The sequence below is a fragment of the Coturnix japonica genome, chromosome 4 (genome assembly GCF_054131305.1).
Source record: "Coturnix japonica strain WE chromosome 4, WE-NBRP24, whole genome shotgun sequence".
Lineage (NCBI taxonomy): Eukaryota > Metazoa > Chordata > Aves > Galliformes > Phasianidae > Coturnix > Coturnix japonica.
This window is the reverse complement of record NC_140666.1, coordinates 52,725,437-52,749,690: the sequence shown is the minus strand read 5'-3', so window position 1 is coordinate 52,749,690 and position 24,254 is coordinate 52,725,437. Positions and strand designations below refer to the sequence as shown.

General features: G+C 48.8%; 1 protein-coding gene across 2 annotated transcripts; it reads right to left on the bottom strand.

Moving 5' to 3' along the window:
• Nucleotides 1-394: 394 nt before the first annotated feature.
• MFHAS1 (multifunctional ROCO family signaling regulator 1) lies at nt 395-23,702 on the bottom strand. Of its 2 annotated transcripts, XR_001554999.3 has the most exons (4): nt 20,104-23,702; nt 4,778-4,904; nt 3,289-3,718; nt 395-2,488 (listed from the first exon to the last, which is right to left on the bottom strand). XR_001554999.3 is itself a non-coding variant. In XM_085546809.1 (2 exons), the coding sequence occupies exons 1-2, from the start codon at nt 23,210-23,212 to the stop codon at nt 4,774-4,776; spliced, it is 3,240 nt and encodes a 1,079-aa protein (XP_085402935.1). In that variant the 5' UTR covers nt 23,213-23,702. The 2 variants fall into 2 exon arrangements, 1 of the variants encoding a protein (XP_085402935.1); XM_085546809.1 differs by lacking the exons at nt 395-2,488; nt 3,289-3,718 and having other exon boundaries at nt 4,774-4,904.
• Between the last annotated feature and the right edge of the window lie 552 nt (nt 23,703-24,254).

Sequence of the window (24,254 nt, the reverse complement as noted above, 5' to 3'; positions counted from 1 at the left end):
TGAATCCTACAAAAGAATGTGAAATAGGGAGGAAAATCCACTTCTCCAGCTGTAAGGAAAGCCACCCAGGTAGAAAATCCCACCCAGGAGGTTTCTCTGCAAATATCAACATCATTTCTTGGGAGCTGCAGCCAGGCCCCACCTCAGGCAGGCCTGGGCACATGCACCCAGGAAGCCAATTGCTCCTAAACAGTTTGCAGCCAGAAGCCTGCAGGAGAGCACAGCAATAGTTCCAGGGTGCTCCTTCCTCCCTGTAAAAGCCCATTCCAGCACTCTCACGAGTAGCTCCATTTCACCTTCAACAAAAAGCAAGGCTGCAATTAATCCCAGACCGCCCCAGAGGCAGGACCCAAGAAGTGGAATTGGAACACAAAGCAAAGAGCTCAGCTTCTCCTTGAGATTCAGAATCACTTTTATTTTGTTGTTTTGGTGAGGATGTGTCGGTGCGGTGCGTGTATGTCTGGGCATGCATGTGTGTGTGTGCGCAGAATCCTGCCCAGGTACGCAGATTTATGTGAATACCTGCAATTACAGTTCATTAACTGAGCCACGAAGCGCGTGGTGAGTGCTACACTGAGGCCTTGGCTCTTCTTGTGCTTACTGCGGTGCAGCATCTCCAACTCCCCACACTGCCCTTCCAAGGATGGCAGCCCAAGATCCCAACCAAAGATTGGAGCTGAGCTCCAGCATCTGGCTCTGTAGGAGCAAGCTGGAGGGTTTCCACATCACTTAGTGAACTCCTAAATAACAACTGCAGTTCCCTTTAACAAAGCCACATCTGCCTTTCACAGCAAGGGACTCCTGCTGCTCTAACAAACTTTAACTAGATCAGAAGACCAAAGGAGAAATGGGAAAGGGACAGGGATCCTACGTAAGCTCCAGTGCTACGGCACAGCCGAGCACACCTGAGGATGCTGCAAGGGAGAGAACGTGTACTTCCACAGATCCCAGTCTCATCCTTTTGATTTCAGAGGCCACAAGGCAGGATAACACCCAATCTGATGCCATTTTCTGTTCTGCATTAAAGTTGAATCTCCCAAACTCAGAGCAGAGACAAAATGCAGAAAGGGCACTAGTCAAATCCATCTCGGCAGTGTAGTGGGCTGAACCCATCTTATTTCTATGACCTTGTTGCCTTCAACAGAGTTAAAACAGAGTGATCCCACACCCCTTAGGTTCCCCTGCAGTTGTCAGAAGGCTCCAAGAACTCCTGCAAGCCCTAAGATGAGCTAGATATACCATGTTACCCTTTGGGCTCTACCTCAACGTATCTGGATGCTGCTTTGGGACATGCAGTTTCTTCAGTGTTACACAGACTCAGCAGAAGGCAAGGTTGCTATTGCAAGAGTTTCATTTGGACGGATGCATGTTTGAATCCCACGTTTTGCTTCCAAGTAACACAAGATACTCCAGTATGAGCTCCAGGTGCTGAAAGCCCTACAGGTCTGCTCCCAAGTCCATGTGCACCAGTTTTAACATGAAATCAACTGGTTAGCAAGCAAGAGGTCTGCAAACCAATGAGCAAAACCAGCACACGGCCCTCTTGAGTGAAGTGAGGATCAAGTGTCAGGAGATTCCTCTCCTCTTCCAAAGGGGTTACAGTCACCATCAGTTCCACAGGGAGACAACTGATGCCCCAGTCCTATTTGCCCTCTTTCTTCATTGTAAGCTTGCTGTAAAGTCTGCAGGGTGCTCTGCAGAGGCCTTGGCCCTTTTCTAACAGTTTGATAACTTTCAAAGTGAGGACAAGGGCAGAGTAGGAATGCATGCTCTGAACTGGATATCTCTGCTCTTAGAACAACATCTTCAAGCCCTCTTTCCTTAAGGCTTGACTCAAGAAAAATGAAAGTTCCTTCAGACATACAGGGCACTAATCCCTGGGGCTCAGTGATGCTGCGTGGAGTCTAAGAGACAGGAGCTCAGCAAAGGGATGCTGTGTGCAGAGGATTCCAGGATACATCCTTAAAAGAGAGAAGCAGCAAAACCAAAAGGGCTGGCAGCCACTTGGCACGGTTTTCCTGCACAGATCTCTCACTTGGCAGTTGCAAAGGGGAGACATTTCTGAGCTGCATAGAAAATTAAATGGCTTTAGCACATTAAAAAAAAAAAACAAAGATGAAAACAGTTACACCAGTTACTAAACAGTGGGCGGATGAGTGATCCCAATTTCACATTAAGTAACTCGACTGATCTCCACACTGCCATACTCCCAGCATTATGGCTTCAGTACATGGAACAGGCTGGGTGCCCGCTGCCTACAAAGGCCAGGTAACGCTGAGCTCCTGATGAGGTGGCAGCAGGGCTGCAGTCCCATGGAGCGGGCTGTAAGGTGTCTGCTTTGTCCTCTTGCTCCTTTAGCACTCCTGATTCCCACACCAGCTGGGCGCACAGGGAAGCTGATCTCCTGTCTGGAGAAGGATTCCAGTGGGCGATATCTTTGCAATGTGGACTTCACGCAACAGCTCAGCAATAAATCACTATTTTCTTCCTACAGAGGATGGAAAGAGATGTGAGTAGCAGCCGAGACAGGAAGAGAAGCCCTCCCAGCATAGGAGGTGACTGCAGACAATGCTCTAACATAGTTTCTAACGATATTGGACTCTCCATGTTTCACGGGCAGAAAACTTGGGTAAGGTTTCTAGAACTATTCTGAGCACCATTTGGAAAGATCTTACCTCGCTCCTGCAACCAGAGGCAATTCCTAGTGAGTTTAGCTATAGCAGTATAGAAGCACAACCATTAATGCTTCTTACTGGTACTAGAAATGTTTAAAAGCCCATTGCCAGAGGTGGCAGGATGACACTTGAAGGCTGAGCCTAGGCTCCCTCCTGGCTGGAATGATACTCCAAAAAGACAGCAAGTTGACTGAGCTTTTATTTGGCTGCTTTCCATGCTGAAGTTAGAAACAATGGCTTTCTTCTTTACACCTGGGCCCCACAATTTCCTACTAGAACAGACTCTGCTCTGCATTTCTCAATGTTAAGCTCCTGACAAAGGGGCTATTTACAGCCAGGCTGATATTTTAAGGACCAGAATTCAGGAGAATGTCACAGCAGGTCCCAACTTGCCTGCTCCTCCAACACATCCTTACCACTGTGTAGCAGAGCATAAGTGACTGCATAAGGCAGGAAACATTTCCTAGGATGCTCTTCCCCCTGCACTGCAGGCCATGACCTGATCCTGCTGTGTGGGACACAGCCCAGGGTTTTGCACTGAAACAATTTCAGAGGCTTCACAGAACCAACCCCCCTTTCCCACAAAGCCTTGGCCAACTGCCACAAAACTCACTTGTCCAGGAACAAATCCAGGGAATTCTGCTACAGCTCATTTCAAGAGATTTTCCTCCAAGCAGGTCTGAAGTAAATGGTACCAAGAACAATTTTACATTCATCATGAGATCCCAATGAGTTTCAATACGCAATCAATGGGTCCACAGAATCCTTTCCCCAGTGCTTTTCTTCTGGCTGGCAGCCCTGCCATCTGCAGCAATTGCTTTGCTCCATGTCTCGTTGTCATCCCCAGCTTGCAGGTGACCATGTCCACTCCAGCCATGAAGCCTGAACCTGCGAACTGCCCCTGCCCTGTGGCATCTCAGAGTCCCAAATTACCACCGATCCCTGTCAGCATGCAATTCCACAACTGGAGATGGGAGCACTGTAGAGCATCAGCCACATTCCTCCCCGGTGGAAAACCTTTGGCACCAGTACTGATGATTTATCTGGAGAAGGAAAGCAGAGAGAAATGGTGGTGAAGCAAGAGCGGCAGGGTTCATAATCCTTGTGATTAATAATTTAAGATACAGAATTTTCTCTAGGCTGCTAAATAAGGAGGGAGAGCACTTTTATTAAAAATAAGACAGGCCTTTTTGAGAACATGTTTCCTGCCAAGAGACTGACTGAAAGTAGGACATGGTGTTAAGACACTATGGAGGTCACAATGCAGGATGGGGGGACAAGTACACAGGCACAAAGGTGACAGCACAGTATAACAAACACTGTAACCTGGGATTAGAAAGGATGCTATGCCAAGCACACACACAGGAAGACTAGCAGCAGGAGCTGCTGCAGCCTGTGGCTCAGGATCAGAGCAGCTACCTTCTTTCCAGCTTCAAGCAGGCACTGAAGGATTCCTTAACACAGAGTTCAACAGTCATCTATCACCTAAGCTGCTCTCAAGCTCCTCAATGCTACCTGCCAAATTCCCTTGAACACAAAGGACAAGTGCATAGTGCTGCACCTAAAACAGGCAGCCCCATGCACCACCACAAACTTGGGGCCACTTAGCTTTGACATGTTCTCCACCAGATTTCAACACAAGCACATCTTCATCATGGTAAAAGGCTAAGCTGAAACAGAGGGAACTGATGGTACAGAAGGAATAAACTCTAACCAAAGAGAACAGCACAACACAATGGTAGTACCTCCATACTTAGCAATCATCATCACCTCTCACCCATACAAGATCCTGAGCAACATGACCCAGCTGTGAGGGTGGCTCTGCTTGGAGCACAGGGTGGGATAGAGAACTCCAGATTTCTTTCTACCTAAACTTATGCATAATATTATCTCCTTATCTGTCACAACACAGCTCAGAGAACACCTCGACCCACTTTACTTTGACTCCCCTCCTTTGAGCAGTCTGCCTGCAACCACACATAATTAGAACCGTCCCTGAGCTGTGGAACTGCTACCTTCCAGAAAACGCTTAGCAAGGACATTGTTTTACATAGGCTTTCTGGTGTGTACTGAGAGGAGTGGGGGCTGCTTTCAGGGCTCACTTGGAACAAGGGCTGATCACAGTAGGAGTGGGGGGGTAAACCAAGGCAACATTAACTCGCTCGCTGCCGTTCTTAGGACAGATGATCTCCGTCAGTCCCTCTGGTCTTGGCTGACTCAGCAGTTCTCCTGTGAATAAAGGAAGAGAATAAGAACAAGGCAAGTATTTGCTAGACATCCTTTTAGCATGCCCTTCCCCCCAAGCAAACATCCACAATCAATGCAAGTAAGCACTATATGTGGGCTCCCTGCTCCTGCAACCCCAGCACGTCTCAACCACGTAACCATGGTGAATGTCCTGATGATTACAGCCTGCAGATATACTGCTCCTCAGAAATGTAACATCTGCCATGTTTCCCGTGTCTGCTTTAAATCACTACACAGATCTGAGAGCTCCTCGGGGATTCATAGCATCTACGTGGGGCCTAATGAGAGGGAGGTTTTTAGGAGTAGGTGTTTTAATTAGGCTTTGGGGGCAGACGGGATCCAGAAGTCTACCTTCAAGCTGCAAGCAAGGGAAGGAGCTGACCTGTAGCATCAGCAGGATAATTAGTAGACAGATGAAGCTACAGATACAAGTCCTATTGTTCATATCTGCATTCTACAGCCATCCACACCCACAAAAAAGCATCTGTCCCTCAGTTCAAGCCCTCCAATAAATTCTAAGGGGGACCTCAAACCAGCATGCTTGACCTTTTTTTAGACCCTTATGTATCTCCTGTTTTAATCCCAAACAACCCTAGTCACCGTGCCTATCCAATTGTTGGCTCCAGTACTGCAAATTCTGAGCTGTTCCTCATGGAGCTACCCAGAAGCTGGAGAAATCCTGCTGTCCTGCTATGGTTGAGCAGCCACAGTGTACCTCTGGCAACTGCCAGAATAATATTTAAAAGCAAAGTCAAAATAGGCAATAGGATTCCCTTCTCCCTGGGAACAGCTGCTGTCAGACTGCTATTGCTTCCTGCCAGGGCTCTGGGCCACCCCATACCCTGCTGAGCATGCAAATCCCAACTCCAAGCTGTCAGCTGCTCCCTCATGGAGACGATACCAGCCCTGTGAGTCGGGAGCAGCAGGGGTTCCTCACAGCACATGTTAATCCTTTGCTGAATGATCTGCGTCAGCTCTGCTGTCCTTGTGCCAAGCTGGCACCCTCGCAGCATGTAGTCCAGGGCAGGGCACAGGTCCTTGGACTTCCCTACTGTAAAATGCACTTTCAGCTAATCCTTCTGCTGTTATACAAAGAACAGCAGAAAAATGGCTCCAAGTGTCTAGCCTTGCTTGCTTGGTATCTCAAGAAAAACAGAAGAAAAGTCTGGCTCCCAAGAACAACAGCCCAATCCGTGCAGGGCAGCACACTAGCAATCAGCCCCACTATTCTTGAAGCCCCCCAGATGCCACTCTCTCCTTTCCTTCTCACACTGGTTCTCTTCCTGCTTTTGTGAAAAAGCAGATCTGAAAAACTTCATTTTTCCCAGCAGGTTCAGAAGACATCATTTGGTATCATCAAAGCAGCAAGGAGGGTTTGGCAGGGAACAAACACAGCTCCTCCAGAAGGAGAGCCCACCTTTGGGACCAGCAGATCCAGTTTAACCCCCAGTCTGGAAGCTGAAACCACATTTGATTTGACTGCCTACCCTCCTCTCACACCCACACTCAAACCTGAAGTGGCAGAGCAGCTTTTAAGCCACCAAGACAGATGAATCGTGACAGTATTTGCAATTCAAAGTTGAACCTACAAGGCAGCGTCCTCAATTATGTGAGCTGTCACATGCTGAAAGCAGTGATGTGTCTCAGCAAGTATGCACACCACAGAGTCACTCTGTGTCCTGGTGCCTCCCAGATTTCCAGCCCCAGGTAGACTTTCCAGATGCAGTTTTGCTAACAGTACTGAAAACACCAGTTCTAAACATGAGTCATGACGTTGGCACACCACTACGTGCTGTAAAGGTATGGCTAATATCCATTAGATCTTAAAGTGCAGTAAGACTGCCTGCTTAGGCCTTTGTTCCCATTTTTGCGTTCCCACTTCAAGAATCCCTAGGGGGAGAATTCTCATGCAGAAGAGATTGCTTCAGGGCAAAACAGATGCCTGGTTTGCATGCAACCATCTTCCCACAGCTCTTCAAGCAAGTGTCCTCTTCGTCATAGCCTCACCTTCCCCTGTAGATTGCCATTGAGGCCACCATGACCATGAGTGCTTGGCTTCGTGCTCACACAAACTTCAGCAGTGAGCCTGAGGAGACCCAATGAAGTACTGCACTGATACAAAGGAAAAAGCTAAATCCTTGGCATGTGGTGGTGATTATTTGGTTTAATTTATGTATAACTGTACCTAGAGCAACCCATGCCTGCAGCACTTGCTCTGCACCTACTTGCAGACCAGCCAGTCTGTATTCTGATTGCACACTCCTCCATAAGCATCACAAAAGGAAACATCAGTTCTGCTGTTCTGCTCTGAAGGGTAGCCCTGCAACAGCACAGACACAAACTCATGCTGGATACCTGGGCCAGGCCAATGTCTGCAGAGAGGTGAGGATAACTGCCTGCACCAGAGAGCAGTTGTGTATTGCCACAAAAGGAAGATATGGCCATATTTCCTCCCTGTGTTCCTGGTGTACAGCTTTTGGTCAGATGCAGAGGCAGCTCCATTATTCCTTCTGTTTTTGAGTTGTGATTTGGGTTGAGATGACTTCTTCAGAGCCCTTGCCAACAATCAGACCATGCATGCTTCAAAGCACATTTTGCTGGCCTATAGGAAATACCCATGAAATGCCAGATATCCGTGACAGATCAGATGGTTTAGAGGGACGCTGACAGTAAGAAAGGAAAGCACTTGCATCAGTGTTCAGTTGCTCTGTGCTGGCAGACAGACAAGCCCAGCTGTATGCCTACTTGGCTTTCCAACAGACAGAAGGGTTTTGCATGAAGGAAGGAAAATTTCACCCAGGCTTTTGCTTTCTGCTGCATTTTCTACACAGCTTCCAGTGCCACAGGTATGCTAGGTGGCACAAGGTTCCCTGTCCACATGTCAATGATCTGCAGCAAGGGCACAGAGCTGAGAGATTTTGCTGCAGCCCGCCAGGCCATCTCCTTTCTCATAGAGCTGTCAGGAGGATACATTTGCACAGTACGAGCCCAATGGCATTTCTGTGGTGTCAGTAAGGATCTGGGACAACAAGCAAGCAGTGGACAAGCAGGATCTAAGCCCTGGCTGCATGCTGCTGCTCACATCATCCTTCTCTCTTGGGATCTTGATATATCAGCCATGCTTCACAATAGGAACACAGAACTTATTCCTACATCCTGCCCTGCCTCATCACTGCCCTCTCATTCTATTCCATACCCCCAAACTGCTGCAGTCATATCCTTGCTTTTGTAGCTTTACTGCTCTTTTGCTTTCATACCCCAAATCCCTTCTCTGTGCTGTGTCTCATAACAAGCCTGCTTCTATTTCAGGTCATTTAAATCTTGTCTTCACCACTCTTGACTTGGATGAAACATAAAAGCCGCTTCCTGCAAATGCTGCTGTACAGCGCGCATAAACTTATTCTCAAGGACTGCACTCCAAAAAGCACTACTCCCTGTTGGTATGAATTTTTAATTGTGTCTTAAAGCACTGCCTACATCTGAAGCACAAAAATAGAAAATTACAATTCTGCACTATCCTTCATTTATTTCCTGAGCAACCTTATTTATCTGTAGGGTTGGCCCTGCTCATAGCAAGGGGGTTGCATAGAGACCTCCAATCGAGGACTTAATTATCTTCTCCCTTGCTTTCCAGCCAGGACTGCTGGGATGCAGAACCACTGCACACCAGGCCAGAGAACCTCAGGTCAACTGCAGAGCGCCCTGCTCAGCACAGGCCCCAGCACTGCCCTTGTTGACATCGCCCACGCTGCCCTTCAAGCCCAAGAAGCCCTGAGACCATCACCCTAGGGGCAGATGTTCTGCAAGGCCTCCCTGAAAGCCAGCCTGGTGAGACACATGGAGAGATGTCCTCCCTGGATACTGCAGCCTCCAAGTTTAGCCATAAACTTGATCACACAAATACCAGCTTGGTCACAGGAACACCAAACACCCTCCTTCCTTTCCCAGTTCATGACAGTCAGTTAGCACTTGACCTCTCACTGTCACAGCAGAAGAGAACACCATCACAACTCAATAGTTGCAAAAGCTCCAGGTAAGCTCCTGACACTGGGCTGAGTGTACCTGTAGGTGGAGAACTTGGGTAGAAGGCATTTCAGATGCTCAGCTCAGCAGCTAAAGGAGGGCAATTATTCAAAATGCAAATCTGCATCTCATTTTACGTCTCAGTGGTTTCTCTGAGCTCACCCCTACTAATGCTAATAACATTTGGAAAACATTATGTTCGTCTCAAAACACCATTTTAAAACATTTTTTTTCTCAGGGCCACATAATTATAGCTGGAACTGAAACTCAATTAAAACAAAAAAAAGCAGCATTTCCAAAACCAGACAATATCATACTTCCCATCTCCATACTCACAAGCCAGAACAGAGACAGCAGAAGCAAATAATCAAAATAACTCCATCAAGATGCAGCTCTCAGGAGAAGTCGTGAAGGTGTGAGCCCTTCTATCTTGTTCTGACGATCTGAAAGAAGCAGCTCAGGAATACCTAATGCCTAAGCCAGCACAGGCAGCTATCAGTGTGGCTCCATGACACAGCAACACCTCTCTCCTCTTTCTGCAGCTCACAGAGAGGTTTCATGCAGTTGCACTGCCATCTCAGTAACAGATGGGCCAGAAGGAGAGGAGACTGATTTTTGACATGAACACGATGCCTTTTCTCTGATTTGTCCTCCATCTACTTCAGGTAGTATTTCAGCATAAGTAGCCCCTCTTGTCCAGCTCTGCTGTCCCCTGTCCTGTAAGGCGCTCATCCTTTGTGTTTCCTACTGCAGGGGGCATGTGGAAGCAAACAGCCCCTGCTCCTGAGAGCCAACAATGGAGAAAGGAGGCGGCCACAGGGGACAAATATATAGGACATGAAAATGAGAGTGGGTGCTGGGGAAAAGCTGAAACAGAAAATGAGAAATCCTCCAAATTGCTGAGTATTTCATCACCATTCTAATATCTGCCCTAAAAAGCATCCTGGAATCAGCAGGCTGTAACACAGCTCTTTCAGATGACTGCAATACAAAGCCATGAAAAATTGATTTGCTTCATTAACATTTTAGGACCTTATTAGCTGGAACGAAATTGACTGTCAAGGCATTTTAAGGGCGAGTCACAGTATAACGAGCTCAGTGCAAATTATCTTCATCCCAAAATAGAAAGAGGTCTGTTACTGAGTAACCAAGCCCAGAATCTACCTTTTGGTTATTTTTAATTCCACCCTTTTGACCATAGCTGGGCACTTTTTCATCCTGGCAAAGCAGGGACCAGATGGAAAGAAAGCTGCCAACTGCACTAGTCTGGCTGCTCTCATCCAGTAACAGCAGGGCTGCACACAAGAGCAGCCACCTGAATATCAGACACTGCAGCTTCAGCCAGTACAAACAGACAGTTCCCACCAGCCTACCTTTCAAACAAAGTAAGCTCAAAGCTATTACACTCAGCACAGAAGAGATGTTGAGCTTTCTCCTCCATCTAGAGGATCAGAATGTAGCAGGTCCCACTGGAAGGAAAACATGGAGTCTAAAAAAAGCTCTCAAAGCCATTACTTTGACAAACAAAGCAAACAGGCAATGTTCTCCCATGTCTGCAGGGAATGACTGGGACTGGTCAAATTGGCATTTTGCTAGCGCCAGCTCCCTGGATTTGGGTTACAACACGTTAAAAGCTGGCAACATGAAAAGCCAGCTCCTGGAAGGGACCAAAAAGATGAGGAGCTTACTAGATTCTGCCCTATGGACTGCTAGCTAGTCATAAGGCAGGAGCAAGACTCAGTCTGACCACCTGCTGAACACAGAGGAGAATGAGGCAAGCACATAAGACACTTTCTTTGGGCAGAAGCTAGCCGAGGGTTGGGAGAAATTGAAAAAATCAAATCAAATCAAAACACACACAGAAGATGTGTACATACCTGTGCTTCCCAACAGTTTTTCTGGAGATTAAATAAACTCCTCCCAGATAAAAGCAACTTGACTCCATTGGTTGTTCTTCTTACCTTAAAGCCATTCCAACCCTCCCAATGTGAACAGTAAAATGAATTGGAGGAGGGAGCTGCTTTTTCAAACCTGCATGGCAAGTATTCACTTCCAGATCACTTAAGGAGAGAAGCACACACAAAACTCTAAACCCTCCCTGCATACCATTCTTCAGAATAAAACAGGGAGCCAATTATGCAAAAGAGTGAATTCCTTCACCAGCACTCAAGTGGTTTAAGGAGCACAGTCTAATCAGCTTAGCTCCCATTCAGGCTTACATCAAAAAGGTATTTTACCTGTTAATTGAACCAACTCATACTCATCCCTTAAAGACGAAAGGGAAGCCCCATTTCAAACTATTAAGAAGCCTCTGTACTTTGGAATTTGATCTGTGCACGTACATTGCAGGATTTATTCTACACGTGTGTTCAATTTGAGCAAAACGTTTTCTTGCTGCTTTTTCTACAGTCACCCAGTTTCTCCTGGTTAATAAATAACACCACACTGCAAACAGAGGGCAGGTATGGCTTCAGCTGAGTAGATACCATTTGATTTCAAGTACTTCTATTATTAACAAAGTTGCTGGTTTTGAAGTACAAGTAAGCTGCTGGATTAGCGCTGCTCAGCGGTCAAGAACAAAGCTCTGTCTGTCCCTTTACTAGTAAGAGCTTTCCAAAACCTTTTCTTCTTGTCCTCTTTTCCAGAAGAGATGAGGATTAATCTTTTAAATCTATTTTTCCTCTTTATTTTTTTTTAGTGAAACTCCAGTATTTCCAATCATTTGACCACTTTTCTTTGAACCTTCTTGTTCCCTAATACCCAAATGAGTGACAACTAAGAGATATAAATCAAGGTGATAACTCACTTTTGCTTGCAAACATATTTTGCCTATGGGAAACTGCTTATTTATGGACAACATTGTAGACTGTTTTACTACCTTTGCTGAAAGCAACTCTTAGCCCTTTTATTCTGCCACTGGAACGCCTTCCAAAATGAGAAGTCACGTGAGTTCAGAAACAATAGTTTTGCTGCTTAACTCCCGCAGAGTTCATCACCTGCTAAATGCCATCTGGTCTTGAGTTTTTACTGCCCCCAAATAAAGCGCAGCATCCTTCTCTGCTGCTTAAAAAGCGCTTCTCCCATTGCAGCCACATTTGCCACTGAACCAGGAGAGAGCCTTGGGGGCTGTAAGGAACACATCAGTCTCCCAGGGAAACATTTCACTCCTCCAGCACCTCCTCTATCATCCTGCACCTCCCCAGGGGTGCCATGCTCTGCAGTGGGGCTCCAGGACAGGGCTTCAGCAAGCTTCAGGGCTGCTCAGAAGCCACGAGTTACCTTAGAGCACTTTCCACAAAGCAGTAGCACAGCCAAGGATGCAAATCTACCACATACCAACTCACATAACGTACTGTTCTAAGAAAAACAAGGAGCAACTGCTCTTGGCTCAAGCCAAGGGAGAGTGCAAGCCAGCCAAGAACCAGCAGAATCTTTCTTTCCACTAGGCAAAAAAAGTGTGCTCCAGAAGTAAAAAAAAAAAAAGCAAACAAAATACAGTCACACTGGATGTTCACGTTTATGTACCTAAAGATCTTTCGAACTTAGTGCTAAAGGAAACGTGCCCCATGTTTTTAGGCTCCCCCAGCACCTTTCTGGCAGCCAGAGGTATCTGTGCTCCTTCTTCATGAACTCGTTGTTCCTGTCCATCTTTCAGCCTCCTTAAACATACAAGAGGAGAACAGCCCTTCAAGCGAGGCAAGGTTTTATTAAAGATGACTGCTGAATAAAAAAAATCAGTTTAAAATCCTTTTGTAACGATGACCGGATTAACTGCATCACACTGTGTTATGCAACGGGGGGATCAAACAGTACATGAGCAAGCAGCAGAAGTGCCGCAGCTCTCACTCAGCTCCCAGCCCAGCACTCACCTGCACTACTTGGATGGCCGCAGGAGCAGAATCACATGCAAGGCTCACAGTCAAGAGGCTATTTTGTGACACAACTTTCTACTAGAGGTGCTGTTTCAGAGCACTACTGCAGCTTTTGAATGGGTGCAGTGCCAAAAATGCCAGCCTTGCACTCACAGCCAGCCCATCATGGTATCCAAAGCAGAACCATCAGGCACCTGTTCTCACTGTACCTGGTTCAGCCCAAAGGTTTTTACTTTTAAAAATCAGCTCCCTGTGTGAATCGCAAACTAGCAGCATTGCCTTGCCTTGTTTGGCAGCCTTTTCTTAACGTTGTGTTTAGCTTCACTGCAGGCACTCCAAAGCGCGCATGTGTGCATGAACATTATGCGCTAGGCTGTCTTCTTGCTGTAGATGAAAGACGTGATTTATTTAAAAGGAGTAAATGGAACAAGTTAAAAATAACAAGCAGCTTCAAAAGCTTCACAGTAGCTTTCTGCTACAAAAAGAAGCAAGAGAGAGCTACTTTCTTCAAAACCCAAAGGAAGGCTCTCAGTTTCCTTTCATCCAGAAAACTCTTTGGCTATGCTTCTGAAGGACTAAGTTCAGCCTGGAGAAGAAAAGGTTCCATGAAGATCTGATAACAGCCTTTAAGCTTCCGTAAGAGGCTATGAAAGAGGGGGACACACTCTTTAGCAGGGTCTGTGGTAATAGGACAAGAGGAAAAGTTTTTGTTGCCCACACAGAGGTGGTGGATTCCCCATCCGTGGAGACACTCAAGGTCAGACTAGATGAGGCTCTGAGCAACCTGATGTAGCCTTAGGTGGCCCCGATCACTGCAGAAGAGTTGGATTAGATGGCCTTTTAGGCTCACTTCCAACTCAAATAATCCTTTGATTCTATTGTTTATTTCAGCATCTTTTCCTAGGAGGCTCCAAGCTGACCACAGCAGCCATTCGCCTCCACAACCATCAGTGAAAATCTTCCTAAAATCTAATAACGATCACCTCAGAGTCTGAAGGACTCCCTTCGGGTGCATGCACATTCCACTGGGAAATGACAAGCTTCTCACTTACTATAAGCTGGCATAAAAAATGCCATTAGTGCAAGATCACAGGCTCCACCAACACAAGTGAGACCCCTTGCCCAATCCTCACAAATTCACGTACAAAGAACTGACTGGAGCTGTCAATGACGTCAAGGCACACGAGTATAATCCCCCATGCAATACTCTCACGTGGCCAAGGAATTGGGATGTCAGAAGTGCCAGAGGGAGGCTGGTATCATCTTCATCTGCACACACTGAATATTCTGCACAGCAGGCTACTAGAAGCTTAGAAGAACTACAAAGACTTGACACTGCAGCACACCTGTGTTACTTTACAGGGATGGATTGCTTTTAAGTCACCATCTTAGTGCCCAATCAAAGCAGATGTAAGCAGTTCCACAGTAAAAATAACAGTGACTGAAAAACGTAACGTCAGATCACAAGAAGGGGAAGCTCTTTTTGATCAATTTCCTAAATTTAGCCACTTTGATAATCCCGAGTCATTTGGCCACAAGAGTTTTTCACATCCAGCAGGTGCATCAGTATCTGAAACAAGAGTGTCAAAACCTCAAAGAAAATGTACTCAAGAGAAAGGTCCAGAGAAATGCAGAGGGAGCTGAAGCTCTCCTGGTTGTGTAACATGGTGAAGTAGGGCTGGTGCTGGCTGCAGGCTCCCTTCTCTGGAAACCTGCCACAAAGCATCCTCTGCTTTGGCACACACAGCCCTGTCCAGCATAAAATTGTTCTTTAAAGCCAGTTTGAGCCTAGGAACAATTCCCTGTTGAGCAACAGCAGCACACAATTTTTGCTCAATCTGAAAGCAGGTTGTCTGGATGCACAATTCTCCAGGCCTCTTGGCAACTCCTGGGTGAGTCTGCCAACTGCAAGGTACCTTCCAGCCCACAGATCTATACCTGCCAGGAGCTCTGGAAGCTCCTCAGTATCTCATCTGCACTGGTTCCTCTGGGCCCAGCCACGACTGAAGGCCCCTGCTAAGGGAGGGATTCTGTTTGCCACTCTCCACTTCACAGACAGAAAAGAGGATGAGGAATTACAAAAGGAAGGGGACACATCATTATGGTCACTGCCCTAAGTCCCATTCAGACAAACTCCCAGCTGCTCAGCCCTTTTTATGTAAAAACAAATGCCTTGGACATCAATACCTTGAATAATTCCCTACTATAGTCTGCAGTAAGTACAGCTGCATTTTACTGTTGAGGACATAATCCTGCAACGTTTAGCAGACAGACAGTGAAGCTGTTTTTCCCTGTAATGGAGTAGAGGAGGAGGATGTGCATAGGAACTACTGAGTTATACACAGCATTTAAAGACATGAGGACAGCATGGAGGGCAGAAAGACATGAACATCAGGATGGTCAAAATGAGATGCCTGCTTTACCAAACAAATCACTATTCCTAGCTAAAGGATCAGTGATAACAAAGCTCCTTCCTGGACCATGTAAACATTGCCACCAAGTCACCAAGTAGAAAAAAACAGGTGGGTCAGAACAGGGTCTGAAATAAAGTTTTGCTTGCTCTGGAGGTTACTTGCTCCTACAATACCTGTGGGAAGAAACTGGGGAAAAAAATATTCTGCAGTTAGGGTTATGCATTAAACCACATCCAGCATAAAGAGCTCAGTGCAATCCTGCCTCTATCCACTGGCCACGAGCAAGCTGCCCCTGACCATGGTGGCTGTGAGCATGTATCGATGCCACCAGCAGCTTTGGCATGACCAGATCACAGAGGTCTGATCTGCGGCCAGGAAAATACAAGTACAACATGACCTCAGCCGGCTGCAGCAGAACCTCAAAGTCACCGCAGCTGAACATCCCAAATTAAATTCAATTGCTGCTGCTGGGTTCTGCAAGCAGGAAGCCTGGGTATCTACTTTTGGTAATTCTGCAATAGACACCGAGCTTTTCATTAAGTACATCTTCTCTCATGACAAACTGCTTTTAAGAGCCAAACAACTAACATGTGCTACCATTAACTGATCACTGATTAGTGAGTAGCATGTGGAGCTGCTGCCCACTGCTATTTGCTCAATACTGCAAATACAAGACACAGCACTGTGCAGCATTAACTACCAAACAGATTTTTCCACATTTAAACTGATGCTTGTTGGTTTTTGTTGCTATCCCAACAACAAGTAAGGTGCACAACTCCAAGCAGCAAAGATTCAACACTGGCAGCCTCCCACCATCTTCTCCTGGGAGGTGAAATGACCTTGCAACATACTTGCACATTCAAGCTTTCCCCTCAAAGATGCACAGACTTCCTATAGCTTCTCAAATATGAAAAGCTGACATCAGCAGGAGAATGAAAAAAAACCACCACACAAACAGTAATGCACTGAAGACCAAAACATCTGCATTTCTTCACTAACCAAACCAAACCAAAGATGCACACACCCAAACCTAGCATTTCCCTGGGTCACCGATGGAAGTCCCAAGTCCAAGTCCAGAGGTGACTCTCCACGTGGAACGAAGTAGGACCAGATGAGCAGCTAAGGAACAAACAGCTTGGGGGGAAGCTTTGCTAAGTGAGACGCCCATTTGAACCACCAACCCATTTCCCCAGGCTCTGAGAGCAGGAGATACAAATTAGATCTTTCCATATACACACATCATTATTGTAACAACACAACTGTAGCTTGTAAGCTTGTTTCCTTCATTACAGGCCTGTTCTCATCCTGACTTGTGTGGTTCAGCTCAGCATTCTCCTTCCACCCAGACGACTGGTGCCAAGTACTCACACCATGCCGGGCACTTAGAGGGGTTGTAAGAGCCCCAAATAATGAAGCACCTAATTTGAAAATAATTTTTTAGGAAATTTAGGAAAAAAAAAGGGGAAAAAAGACTCCACCCTCAAACAGGGATGAGAAAACACTGCTACATGCTAACATCAGGCTCTGTCATGAAGAGGTATTGCTTCACCTGGCAAAAAAGCCAACTGCCTACAATTTAATTAAAAGAACAATTAGACACCTAACGTGAGTCTCTCATTTGGAGGCTGCTCAAACTTGGGAGCAGCTTCTGACCCTTTCTGTGAAAACCAGTCCCACCTGTTCCCTTCCCATTTAATGCAGGACTCTACAGCATGATAAAGTCTCATGACTCCACCTCAGACATGGGAATTCGTGCTTCCCTTCAACTCTGAAGCAAGGATGGTGGAATAGAGACTCGAGACCTCCCAGGCCTCAGGACAAAGGATAAAGGGATTGTAGCATCTCTCTTATTAGGACAGGCTGAGAGCATCACACACAGTGTATCTTTCCACTTGCTGGCACATTTGTGAAAATGATTGTAATGTTTGAAACAGTATCTTTCTAAAACACACAACTCTTGGCTTTCTTTTACCTACATTCATACAGGCAACTCCACAGGCAGGAAAAAAAGCAAGTCACTGAACAAACAGAATTGTTTCCCCACCCTAACAGGCCGCATAAGGCATAAGGATGCCTTGTGGGCTGCACAGCTCGGAAGAACCTGATGCAAAAGTCTCACAGTCCATACTTTGTCTCTACCACCACCCAAAAGCCCTTTGCTCCAGGAACATCAAATCACGCACAAAATCATAATGCTTTACAGCATCTGTGACAATCCATCCAAGGTCTCACCTTCTTGACATGGCAAACAATTGGGTTTTTTTGGTCAGTACATGCAGGGATTTGTTTTCTTCAGCCTGGAAAAGATCCTTTTATTTCCATGTAGTGCAAACAGAAAGGGGAAAAAAAGCTACCCAAACATTCAACACAGCACTTACTGGTTGAGCAGATGACTGCAGCCTCCAAGCACACAGATTCCAACTCGGATGCCAATTCGGTTACTGATTCACCCAACTACAAGCCGTTTCAAACAAGAAAGCTTCCTTAAAAGGATCCTGTCGGGTCCTTTTTAGATGTTTTTTTATTCATCATTTGTTTGCAATGAACGTTTAAGAAACCGAATCCAGAATCTCAATTCTTATTAACCATTACTGTGCACACTAGATTGTACTTGGATTTCTGTGTATTAAACAATGAATACATGCACAAGCAGGTCTGGAGCAGAAGCAAAGATTAACCCTCAACTACTGAACAGGCGAATCCCCCCCTTTGGAAGGAGATTCCAACAAAAGTGTTGGATGGCCAAAAATGTGCCACTGATTTCAGGAATGACGACACAGATTGCACAAGCAGACACAGCCAGACTACACTTCCAATTCTGAGCACAAATTTGGCAATGTCTTCTCAGAAATATTTCCCTTATTAAGGTCAACAGACTGCAAAGCAGTTTTTCAGTCAAGTCCTAAAAAGACCACAGCCCTACTTCAGAATTAGCAGCGCTGTAATTGCCAGGATTTCCACTGCAAGAGCTTGGAAAGAAACACAGACATCTCCATTGCTGCATGTTTTATTAACACTGGAACCATTTCCTTCCCACATGCTGTCACAAGTGACACCAACCATGACACACTCACATGAGAGCACTTCCACTTTAAATATTCACACATCCTGTTCCACAAAATTGGGGGGGGGGGGAAGCCTCTTTTCTTCATGATTCCCACAAAGATGCTAAGTGCTCTCTTATTCACTGAGCATATCTACAGCAAACATTGTTTTGGATCAAATGCAGGCATGCAGGCTATACCCTTCCAAATGGTTGGGGGTTGCATTTTTCACTCAACACAAGTCATAGCCAGGCTCCATTTAAATAACACCCAAGCAGACAAGCAGGTTTCTCATTTAACCGCAGCTCCATGGGGTCAGAAAAGATCAGTGGCGAAACACACACGCATGTAAATGATGCATGACGGCAGGTCTGATTTCATCAAAAGCTGAATCTTCAATATCCACGCTAATGCCCAAACATACTGTTTGCTCTCTTAGCTATTTTTTTAATATATATATTTTTCTTCTTTCTTCTTTTTTTCTTTTTTTTTTTTTTTTCTGAAAGCAGATCACATTGCCCTGAGCATGTCAGCAGCAAGACCACGGGAGTACCATAGCCAGGGTTCCCCCCACCCTAAGATCAATGCCCCCAACAGAAGAGAGCACACTTAGGAGATGAAATCAGCTACCACAACAAATACAAATATCTAAACACACCCTACTATCCCAATGTAGCTCTAGGTGTCCCTGTTCATTATAGGGGAGTTGGACTAGGTGACCTTTAAAGGCCGATTTCAACTCAAATGATTCAGTGACTCTATGATTCACATTGCCTAGGAACCCATCCAGCTTTGCTGCTTGCTTTAACTTAGCACACACCCCAGTTCCCTCACAATTTCAGGTTACCTGCAAATAAAGAATGCTTCAACACACCTCCAGCATAGGGTTGGAGGTGGGGGGGAGGGGAGGGAAGGCATATAATGGAGCATTGCTTACAGCTCAGAGTGGATATTCATTTCAAGCAGATATACATATCAGCTAACCCCAAAGCAAAACCAAAGGAGCAGGAGAACGCAGGTGAAAAGGCATACACACAAAGTAAAACAGATGCAGCTGGAAGACAGTGCTCATAAAATAATGAATTTATAGACAAAAGATTTAAAAAGCACCATGGATAGTCACGTGCCAGAGATTATGATTTTTTCATTAGAAGAAAGGAGAGAGCGGAAGGAAAATAAATATATATATATTTATTAAGGAATATTAGCTCCCAAATGCAGAGTCTGGGAAACGCTTCCAGGTGAGAGACCTAAACAAAGAAGATGGAGCACCTTTCTCTTTGCAGGGAAGAATGCCTCCTGCTAGAGTCAGAGGCTCTCCTAAAAAAGAGGGCATGACAGGGGGCTACAAAGATCAGCGTAGCCACTGTGTACCAGCAGGAGCTTTCCTGCACTCAGAGGAATGCTTTTGGGTGGGAGTGGGGACACCAAAGTGCTGTCAAGCATCTCTGTGTTTACAAACAGCTCCAAAAAAGGTGAAGCTGCAGGATAAAGGACTTAGGAAAAAATGTCAAGCCATTCAAGGAAATCGGTATCAGCACAGGATTGGGCCTCCCCAATGATGGATGACCACTGCTTAGGACAAGAACCCAAAAAGCAGAGAAAAAAGGCCTGGGCAAAGGGGGACATAACAATCCCCTATCTCAGAATAGCGTTATTTTAAGCCTGTCTCCTTGGAGCTACCCTAATATTTTCTTCTATGACTCAAGTCATCAGGAAAGGGAGGGTGGTAAAAGTAAAGGTCAAGCTCACATAAACATGGCAGAATCCCCTCAAAGAAGGCACAAAACTCCAGAAGGGATGACAGGCAAGTTAGGTCGTGCCTTACCTGGAAAACTGTGTGGGTTGGGTGACCCTCTTTTAAGGCATTTTGAACAGAGGACGTGCACAGTGTAGTACAGGCCCGGCCATTCCTGGAGCAGGACATTCAGTTCTTCCACTAAGGGAGTAATAGCTTGCCAAGCTGTCCAGATATTTGGTAGGGATGCGTGGCTAGCAATAGACAACGTGTCTGGCTGCAGGGCTCCCCGGGCAGGCCGGTAGCTCACCACCACCGGCACCTTTCCCCGGTAGGCATAGATCTGGTATTTGCCATCCGAGCGCTGAACCACGTGGCTGTTGATCTGGACACTGTAGCGTGCAAACAAGCCGGGTGGGAAAATGAAGGGAAAGCTGTACTCAACCTGTAGCTGCTCCACCACAAACGACTGTCCGCTCAGATTGGCACCGTTGATCCACGCCTCTGCATGGGGCACCTCATTCTTCACGTAGCAGGGAAACTTGTACCAAGCGGCTGCCCCATTTAGAGGCTTGGATTTGGGTTTGTTGACACAGTAGCAGAGCCCCATCTTCTCCAGCAGCTCCAGGATGAGCTGCAGGTCCTCCCGGCTCTGGATATGGGGCTTGAGGAGGAGATGGATAACATGGGCAGGGAGGAGGCCATGCAGCAAGAAGCCCTCCACATAATGATGGAGCTGAGTGGCCCTCAGCTCATCAACGTGGGTATCACTCAGAAGTTTCTGGAGCAGCACAGTGGCATCCCGCTGGCAGAAAACATTGAGGATGTCGATGAGTTGCGGCAGGTTGTGGAACACATACTCCCGCAGCGTGAGGTGCTCCTCAAAGTAGAGCAGCTTCCCACTCTCGTGCAGGTAAGACAGGGCGCTCTGGAGCCTGTCCTCTGTCAGGCCCGCCTGCAAGCCCAGCCGGGCTGAGTCCCACCAGCTCAGCCACAGCTGCTGAGCCTGTGGTTGGAAGTGCAGCTCCTCCAGCACTTGCCAGGATTTGGGCAACACCCGGTGCAGGTTTGGGAAGATATCACGGTGCTCAGCCACCGAGAGGAGTTTGTCCCGCAGGCGACGCACCTGGCAGTGGTCCCAGCAGCTGAAAGGCAGCACAGGAGAGAGGATCTGAGGCCGGTGGTTGAGAAGATACTGAAACTGGGCTTTTTTTCGTCTCAAGTTCTTGTCCGAGACCCCATAAAAGGCAGTGTGAGGGCTGGAGCAGCGCAGGTCAAAGTCCTGTCCCAGAGCCTCGTCTACCTGCTGAACAAGGCTCTGGAGGTCCTCAGCATCCCTCTTTTCCTGCTGGGCAATCTGGTGATGAATGTCCAGGCACTTCTCTTCCAACTCCCGCTCAGCGCAGAGGTCAGCGTGGGTTCCCACCATGCACACCACAGCGTGGGGCACCTTGGAACCCAGCCAGTGCAAGAAATAGCCCACGGAGGGGTAGAAATGCTGAGGGACATAGGCACTCAGATTCACCACCAGCACATAGAGCGCTCCGGGAGAAAGAAAGAAGGACTGGACCACATAATAGGTCGGGTCCCCTGCCAGCTCATACACAATGAATGTCAGGCCCCTCTCCACATCTGCAGTCCAGTCCGTCACCTCAATGCCCTTGCTGCCCGAAAGTCGCAGTCTTGATGAAACCTGGAAGGCATCCGGAGGCAGTGAGGGCGCAGGGCACAGCCTTTCTCCTTTCCCTTGGTGGGATGGCACACGAGAACATTTTTTCTGCCGCTCGGAAGCATCCTCAGGGATGGGGCAGCACCCTGCTGCTCTGCCACTGTCCTGCTGTTGCCCAGGACACCCTCGGGGCTGGGCGTTCCCTGCTTCCAGGCTTCCCGCATCCTCCTGCCCATCCTCCTCCATCAGGCATCGTCTCAGCAAGGTCTTGCCAGCGTCCTTCAACCCCATGAGGACCAGCTTGAGACGGGGTTTGAGGGCAGGCTGCGATTGGGCCAGCTCCTGTTGGTAGGCTGCAATGTAGGGGATGCCTTTCATGCAGACCTCGTAGGGGGGTTGGATGAGGGGGTTATCTTTGATCTTCCACAGGGTGATGCGGGAGAGCTGCCCGAAGCCCTCGGGCAGGATGGCGATCTGGTTGCCTTGAAGGACCAACTCCTCCAGGCTGTGCAGGAGCACGATGGAGTCGGGCAGGTAGCGGATGCGGTTGTTGTCCAGCCAGAGGGTGCGCAACTGGCGGAGCTGGCAGAGGCGAGGAGGCAGCACAGCGAGCTGGTTGCGGCTCAGGTAGAGCTCCTCCAGCCCCGGCAGTGCCAGTATGGCAGCAGGGAACTCACCCAGCAGATTGGAGGAGAGGTTCAGCATCTTGAGCCGCTGCAAGCCACTGAAGCCGGTGGGTAGAGTCCGCAGCTGGTTGCCATCCAGCATGAGGCTCTCCAGGGCGCCCAGCTGGCAGAGGCCCTCGGGCAGGGCTGACAGCCCCGTGCCGCTCAGCCAGAGGATCTTGAGGCGGCGCAGGGCAGAGATGCCCTCGGGCAGGGCCCCCAGGCGCCGGTTGCCGGAGCAGTCGAGCTCCTCCAGGGCGGCGAGCTCCAGCAGCGGGGCAGGGAAGCAGGGCAGCAGGTTGTGATCGACGTCGAGGGCGCGGAGGTGCCGCAGGCAGCCCAGGCCCTCGGGCAGGCGGCGCAGGCGGTTGAAGCTGAGGTCGAGCTCCTCGAGGCAGGGCAGCTCGGCCAGGCGGGGCGGCAGGCCGGGGCTCTCGGCGCCCAGCTCGTTGTGGCTGAGGCTCAGCTTGCGCAGGCCCCGCAGCCCCGCCAGCGCCCTGCCGTCGCCGAGGCCCCGCAGCCGGTTGTGGCTGAGGTCCAGCTCCGCCAGGCGGCCCAGGTGCCGCAGGGCGGCGGCGGGCAGGCGGCACAGCCGGTTGCGCCTCAGGCTGAGCACCCGCAGCCCGCTCAGGGCGGCGCCCACCTCCTCGGGCAGCTCCTCCAGCCCCCGCCCGCTCAGGTTCAACTCCTCCAGCTCTCCCAGCGGCGGGCGGCGGGCCGCGGGTGGCGGCGGCGGGCCCCCCGGAGGCCCCTCATCCGGCTCGGGCTCGGGCTCGGGCTCGCCGGGGCCGTCCCGCAGCTTCCGAGCGCGCAGGGCGGCGTCGCGCCACAGCCGCGCCGCCTTCGGGGGCTCCGTCAGCGCCATGGCCGGGGAGCGGGCACCGCGCCGCCCGCCCGCCCGCCCTACCTGCCGCCGCCGCTGCTGCTCGCCATGGGCGCGGCCGGGGCTCGGGGCGAACCGCGGCTCCCCGCCGACACCGCCAGCCGCGCCGCCCCGCGCACGTAGCCGCCGCCGCCCCGCCGGGGGCGGGACACGGGCACGGCCCGCCTGCAGGGCTGCCCCCGCCGGGAGCGGCGCCGAGCAGGGCCGCGTGTGCCACCTCCTGCCTTGTGATGAGCGTCAGCCCCGCGGCGAGCAGGGGGTGGATGTTCCGCCCAGCAGCTGGGGTGAACCTGCCCCGCCGTTAACGTGCCGTGCGGGGCCGGCAGCGCCGCGGTTACTCAGAGCAACTCCGCCACCTTCCTGCCGGGCTTTGTTCCTTCCCTCCGCCGCCCGCATCTGGCCGGATCCTCAGCACCGCATTAAATCACCGCGTTCACCCGTTGCTACATCTGCGCATCGCAAAGCTGCGGGTTCGGTGGCCATCTTTCTTTCCCATCGGTGATGAGCTGGAGCAAAGCCCTTTCCTCAGGTGCTCTGAGCCCGAGCAAACCTTCCCCGTGTTTCAGTTCAACACCGCATGAAGTCATCCCTGAGAAGGGAAATTTGGTGGTGTTGGCTGGCAAAGCCAAACACACGATACAAAAGGTGGGGAGGAAGCGTGGATGCGGGCAGGTAACTCAGCACCAGGCTGGGTTCAGGAGCTGCCCAAAGCATCAGAGACAATCCTGGGGTGCCTTTTGTCTCTGCGTTGTCCCTGTCAGAGCTGTTTTCCAGGCCTGTGCTTGTTTTCAGAGCATCCTTCAATCCCGACAGTGTATTTTTATCTGGGATAACTCAGATTTTGTCTCTGTGTTGTTTTTTTTTAAGACCACTGAGGAAGCAGCCCCCTGAGCACACCAGGAGTTGCTTCCCACATCAGGAATAGCACATTCAGTTCCTCCTGAAAAGAGAACAATCCACCACGTTGCCCAGCTGTTCTTGTGATACCATGCCCACGAGACTTTGTTTCCTGCTATCAAAGTAG

Coding starts and splice junctions, on each gene's coding strand:
- MFHAS1 (XM_085546809.1), bottom strand. CDS start 23,212: ATGGCGCTGACGGAGCCCCCGAAGGCGGCGCGGCTGTGGCGCGACGCC. Junction 4,905..20,103: donor CAACCCACACAGTTTTCCAG/GTAAGGCACGAC, acceptor CTTTATTCACAG/GAGAACTGCTGAGTCAGCCA.